Below are 7,057 nucleotides of genomic sequence, written 5' to 3'. Positions count from 1 at the left end.
GTATTGGAGCTTTTAACGCCATATCCATCAACAGGATGTGTCACAAAGCCTTGAACGCGAGCTTAATTTTCTGATGAAATCAAACTCAAATCTTGATGTGATTCATTCAGCTTTCTTATAATCTTATTCAAGTTTGAATAGCTAAAATCAATTTTAGGAAAGTTGCATAACAACTTCAGGCCTAATAATAGCCACTCCATCCGCATCTGCAAATACATTTTCATTGTATCTTATACAAAATACATGTCTATGTCCACCGCACGCTACCTAGCTATCTCCCAAGTAGTTAGATATATATAGAGGGAAAGCAATCATCATGGTGTTAACTAAAATGTGTCACTTTTTTTTTTCACTTTAAAGGTGCCCTTATTGAAGTTTTGTAGGTCTCAAACTTTAAGGCTAGAATGACTACTGAAAACATAAATTTAAGGCCACCATAATCATACCTAATTTGAAAACAACAATCATCATATGCCAGCTATTAACTTATATTCAACTGTATTGACTACCATGATTTTTACCCTTTGAAAACTAATATCTTTATATTAATTTTCAATTGAATGAATCTGTTAATATGTGAGTCTGCAACAATTACCAACCTGATTGAATGAATCTCTTTATCGAATGAATCCTTTAAGAATCCAGTAGCCCATTGCGAACATGCGGTACTCCATAGTCACTACAAGATGGACATGGGAATGGTTGCTTTATACATTTTGTTGGCTTTACTAAGCCAAGGAAATGGGCAACAGACACCTTTCAACGTAGTTGTTGCACAAAACGGCTCAGGCAATTTCACTACTATTGGAGGGGCAATCGCTGCTGCACCAAATTACAGCAATGAAAAGTACTACATTCAGTTAAAGGGAGGATTCTATTTCGAGAGCATAGTTGTTGGAATAGAGAAGACGAACATCGTCCTCATTGGGGACGGCATGCGGAGAACTATAATCTCAGGCAACAAAAGCGCTGGCGGTGGGTTTGATACAGTTTCCACATCAACTGTAGGTAGACAATTCAACCTTCTTCCAATGTCCATCTAAAGACTTTGAGATTTTCTCAACACAATATCAATGAGATGTCCTAACAAAATTTTTACAAGAAACATATGGAATTAGGCCAGACGTAAAATGTTAATGCCATACGTAATTGCATGTTTAAGTGCTGTACATTTTTCATCTAATGCGATTTGTTCCTTAAATTGTAGGGATATTCGGGAATGGATTCATGGCACAAGGTATAACTTTTGAAAACTCGGCTGGACCACATATGAATCAATCAGTTGCATTATTGGCAAAAGCTGATAACTTGACCTTCTACAAATGCCGGTTTAGCGGATACCAAGACACCTTATACACTGCAGAAGGAAAGCAATTTTTCAGAGACTGTATAGTCATTGGAACAATAGACTTCATACTAGGTGACGCTGCAGTTGTATTCCAAAACTGTGTGATTCTTGCCCGAAAACCATTACATGGGCAGTATCTCATCATCACTGCACAACAAAGACTGACTGGCGAAGAGAACACTGGAACAATCCTCCAGAATTGCACGATAAAAGCGACAAGAAATTTGCTGAAAGAAGAATTAAAATTCAAATGCTACTTAGGCAGGCCCTGGGGGCGTTATTCAAGAGTTGTAGTACTGCAGAGTTTCATAGATTCTGTCATCACTCCAACAGGTTGGGTTCCATGGCCAGGGGAACCAACCAATGACGTATTTTACGCTGAGTATGACAACAGGGGACCAGGGGCAAACAGGGCGCTAAGAATACCGTGGTCTACGGTTATTACCAATGTTGCACAGGCATCTCAATTTACACTAAGAAGTTTCCTGCAAGGAGGTGATTGGATACCTTCAAGTGTACCCCGTTATTTAGATTTAATCCAAGATTCTACCAGTGTACTTCGTTGATTGTTCTGTCATACATGTACATTCACTAATAAAAGACAAATAGAGATAAAGACAATCTGATAATCTCAAGAGTTCAAATTCCCCACTCATACCCATATACGTACTGAACTCCTGTATTACCAAGATATGGAATTGCAAATAGGACAAATAGACAGTTTTATAATAAGGGTAACAAAAAGATATGAGCCAAAAAGGTTAACAAAAACTACATTCAACCAGTGGTGGAACTAAAAATTTAGTTTGAGGGGGCGAAAATGCATACACATATAAACTTGGGAGTCAATATAAAATTTTTTGAAAAGTTTTAGGGGATAAATAAGTTAATACAGTTTACTAAATAATTTTTTTTATTCTTCACTTTTAAAATTGTAAGTTTATGTCTCTTATAAAATTAAGTCGGTAAAATTTAGTTCCAACTTAGATTTTCAACTATTTTTTACCGTGAATCCATCATATGACCTAGACATTTTTCAATTTTCAATTTTTTTACTAAATAAATTTTTTTATTCTTCACTTTTAAAATTGTAACTTTATGTCACTTATAAAATTAAGTCGGTAAAATTTAGTCCCAACTTAGATTTTCAACTATTTTTTACCGTGAATCCATCATATGACCTACACATTTTTCAATTTTTAAAAGTGAAAAGGTTAGATCCTAATTGCAGTTAAACCATATTCATTTTTGTCCCTAAAAAAGTAGTATCTGACTTGAACTATATTCTTTTTTTTTAATTGTGATTTGACCCAATTCATATTCATTTTTGCCACTAAAAAAGTGAGATCTAACCATTTATGTATAAAAAATGACTACGTGTAAGTTACATAGTAATTTTAGACTAAAAGCAGGTCGGAAATTTGAGTTAGGATCAAATTTTGCTAATTTGAATATCTAAGGAAAGCAAAATTAACATTTTAAAAGTAAAGATGAAAAAATTCATTTGACGAAATATGAGAGAGATATTTTGAATGATATATATATATATATGAGATATATATATATATACATATATATATGTATATATGTATGTATGTATCATTCATGTATGTATTTATTATTCATATACATACATATATATACATACATATACATACATATATATACACACACATATAAAATTTGAAAATTCTCAAACTTTTAAAAGGAGAAAGTATGGCTTTGTAGAACTTAGGAAGCAAATAGCTAAATATCTGTAGATAAGATTCAGATAACTTTAAAATTTCCAAATTTTATAAAGAGACAAAGCATGAATTTCAAGTGGTGGTCCCTCTCTTGCTCCCCTTAGTTCCGCCCTTCCATCCAACTATTCAACTATTCGAGTATCTTCCCATGCTAACTTTTCGTATTAGACTAGCCCTTCCCAATTTTCTTTTGTGACGCTTTCCTCATTTATTTTTGAGTTTTTCTAACACATCTAATGTTCAATTAAGCTACCATATATATATATATACATATTAATAAGTATTATTCTTTCTTACATTTATGTACTTTTTTTATTTAACTTTGCCTACCCTCTCTTGCACTTTATTTATTTTTCCTAATAATCTTATATTTTCAAAAATATAACACTTAAAATATATATTAATAATAGGGCACCTGTTATACAAACCATTTTTTTAATAACTCGTGCAAAATTATCGAAAAGTGATTCTCTAAGGTCGTTATACATATTATCCCTTATTACGCTTAGCATCGAAAAGATTGCATATACCTCCTTATAAAAAAAAAACCTATTCGAGAAGAGTTTACCTAAACGAACATGCTTCCCTTGTTTGCTTGCAACAACCAACTTAGAAGAGAAATAGTGCCTAAATACTTACTTTCTGCCGCTTTAGGTCGTAAGCTGACCCGTGTGTTCGTTTCCATCTTTTGGGCTTGCTAGGCGCAATAAATCTTCTACTTCACTTTCTGTGCCGCTCTCTGTTCATTTTTTATTATATTACTATTTATTCTTTATAAATATCATATTTTAATTTTTTATTTCTTTAAGATACAATAACTATTAACTAAGTCAAAAATAAATACAATAGTATTAAAAAACAATATATAATAGTAAATTAAAATACAGTAGAAAATTCATGAAAAATCTCATTTTTGATGCATTTTGATTTTTTGAGTTTGTTAAATTTTGTGTATTATTCAGTTAATGTTATTGGATTTTATGAAAATAAAAAAAAACTAAAATATAATATTTTTGAAAAAGAAATAATTATATAATAAAAAGTGGGACTGAGCGTGGCACAAGAAATGAGACAGAAGATCTGTTACACTTGGTAGAGGGTTTGGATAAAGATAAATGAACATTGGTAGTAACTACCTTTTCCAATTCTAACAGAATATCTTTTTTTTTTTTTTTATAGTTTTCCCTAGGTTGAGGCAATGCCTTTCTAATTTAAGCCATCTCCAAATATATCCAACCTTAAAACATAATCATTTATCATAAATTTCTCGTGCACATTTAATAAAATCAGTCAATAGGTGTAATACCATGAGCAATGCAGTGAACAATTTGAATACAATATCAGACTAAGCTGTCATATTTGTTCTTACCATTGCCGTTTGATGTTAATCAACATTTATAATTAATGAAAAAATCAAAAAAATTAAGAGATGGCTATAATTTATATACACCTACATTAGCTTTACATGATAAAAAAGCCCATCTCAAAATAAGCAACGCACCCAATATTTAAGGGGACACTCAATCCGAAAATTTCACTTAAATTGGACATACTTCCTTAGTTTAGCCAGTTAATTGGAATTAGCTACTGTTTGATATAGATATAGTTGTTCAACAAATATATTTTCTTTCCCAGTTCCACCACAGTTTCTATTCATGTTCATTATACAAAATATTATTCTGTCTCACATCCCTAACCAACTCCTTGCTATATGGAAAGATAGCTGAACTTTCTATTACTGCAGATACAACATTAGGGAGGGAGAAAATAGAGAAGGATTCTTACAATTGATGAATTGAAGAAATTGTTGTTTTTGTTCATCATCTCCATTTTCAGTTTCTAGATGGGTCACATTAGATCATTCTGGGCCATTTTGCTTTCTTTTCGGTTTCCTTCTTGAAATTTTCTAACAAGTTGATACACTAATTTACGCACAAGATACTATTTTAATGCATATATTCATGTTTTCAGCTCTATTTACATTTATATACACAACACGATATAACTTTTTTTTATCCAAGAAAATTAAATAATTAACATGTGAACTACATCTTAATTAATTTGGCACTCGTTAAATCCTTGTTTCTTTTGGATAAATCTCACATTCTTGAAATTGGAACTGGATCGGAGGACATTTTTTCAGGCAAAACCCCTTCTGCATCATCTTTCTTGGTTATTAAGAGAGGAAATTATGTGAGCCACCAGGTGGAAATATATGTCCTCCTACTTGATTCGATACGGAAATAAATTTGGTTGCGTTTCTACTAAGGGGGGTTAAAAAAGTTAATGCACTATTTGTTTGAATGGTTTGTGTTTGGATTGCATTTTCCGTGATTTTTCATGGAAAAATTACTGTAACGATTTAATGTATGTGAGGGAAAAAAGTAATAGGGAAATGTGATCACGGAAAACAACGTAATTTTTCGACGGAAACCGGCAATCCAAACAAGGCTATCTCTATCAAACTCCATTCAGATGGTGGAACTTTTCCAAACTTCTCCAAAATTCTAATCACATCTTCTTCTTTTTTTCTTCACTCACGTAGCATTCATTAATACATACATCTAAGCAACATCTCAACAAAGTTGCCACCACATCTATACAAAAGAAACTACCGCAATTTTGTTAGTACTGAAGAAAAAAAATGTGATTAGAAAATGTATCAATTCGAGCTTGAGGCCTCTTTGCCGCTAAATCTAAACAGGAGTTTTATATTGGTCCAGAGTAATTATCGGACATGCCCAGTACTTAGTCCAGAACCAATAAAAAAAGCTCCACGTAGATATATAAAGACCTCACTTTCTAATTCACATGCTAAGTGAGATCCTAAATTAAATCACGTGAGACCCTTGTATGTTCATGTGAAATTCTTTTATTGATTTAGAACCAATTATTAAACATGCCTAGTAGTTTTTTGGGATCGACAAAATTTTTTTCATCTAAATAGTTACTACTAATAAATTATTCATAACCTTCTTGTACTTTTGCATAATACCATATGATCCCTTTAAATGTTCAAAATATCGACATAATTCTTCTGTGATTTTATATGAGATGAAAAATGGACAAAAACATCTCCAGTTACTGTAGTTGACCAAGACATGCTCCAAAAGTACATGTACTAAAATTAAAAAAATATACTTAACCCCACTACAATTTTGCAATCCTATCGTTTCGACAAAAAAAAACACTACAATTTTGCATAAATCTACCTATTTAATCCATTGTACTTTTGCATAACACCATATGATCCCTTTAAAGGTTCAAATATCCACATAATCTTCCTATGGTTTTACGTAAAGTAAAAAAAAAATGGAAAAAAAGAATTTTCAATTATAGCAATTGATCAAGAGGTCCAAGATGTACTCCAAAATTATGTGTGGTGAATTTATAATATATCTACTCAACTCCATTATAATTTTACATTAATATCTACATAATCCGAATTAAGGCTTTGCATCGATCCATACAACCCCTATAATATTATGCGAGAGACTTATTTAGTTTAGTACTTGAATAAGGAAAATACTAGCATTTCAATTAATGACGTTAGGGAAACTATTTATGCTAAATTTTCACTTTATATAAAATTACACGGGATTATATAGATATTTTAAAACTTTAAAGGGGTTATATGATATTATGCAAAAGTACAAGGGAGTTAAGGGTAGTTTAGCCTGTCCAAAACCAACCACATTAATTGAACCTTATTTGATTTCTTTGACATGCGCTGGAGATGGCTGTTGCCTGTCATTACACAATTGAACTGTCACTACATAATTGAACTGTCACCTAATCCACGACAATTTTTTCAGACTTGTCATCACTCGTGAATCATATAAGACACCAAAATGTCCCCATTGGCCGAACAAGAAAATCAATTTCCAAACTTATCTCCATTCGTTCTGCCCATTTATTTTATAGTTTTCTGCAAACTCAGCAGTATGTGAAGTGAACCTCCGCA

The 7,057-nt window shown here is 32.0% G+C and overlaps 1 protein-coding gene across 1 annotated transcript; it reads left to right on the top strand.

Annotated features, from left to right (window-relative positions):
• The first annotated feature begins 686 nt into the window (after window positions 1-686).
• Window positions 687-1,914, top strand: LOC113737311 (pectinesterase-like). The gene is made up of 2 exons (XM_027264560.1): window positions 687-1,008; window positions 1,208-1,914. Exons 1-2 carry the CDS (start codon window positions 687-689, stop codon window positions 1,912-1,914), a joined length of 1,029 nt encoding a protein of 342 aa, XP_027120361.1.
• The last annotated feature ends 5,143 nt before the right edge of the window (window positions 1,915-7,057 follow it).

This window comes from Coffea arabica, chromosome 3e, assembly GCF_036785885.1.
Source record: "Coffea arabica cultivar ET-39 chromosome 3e, Coffea Arabica ET-39 HiFi, whole genome shotgun sequence".
In the NCBI taxonomy this organism is placed as follows: domain Eukaryota; kingdom Viridiplantae; phylum Streptophyta; class Magnoliopsida; order Gentianales; family Rubiaceae; genus Coffea; species Coffea arabica.
The sequence above is the reverse complement of the archived record's forward strand: the minus strand, read 5'-3'. Positions and strand labels throughout refer to the sequence as shown.

Coding starts and splice junctions, on each gene's coding strand:
- LOC113737311 (XM_027264560.1), top strand. CDS start 687: ATGGACATGGGAATGGTTGCTTTATACATTTTGTTGGCTTTACTAAGC. Junction 1,009..1,207: donor AGTTTCCACATCAACTGTAG/GTAGACAATTCA, acceptor CTTAAATTGTAG/GGATATTCGGGAATGGATTC.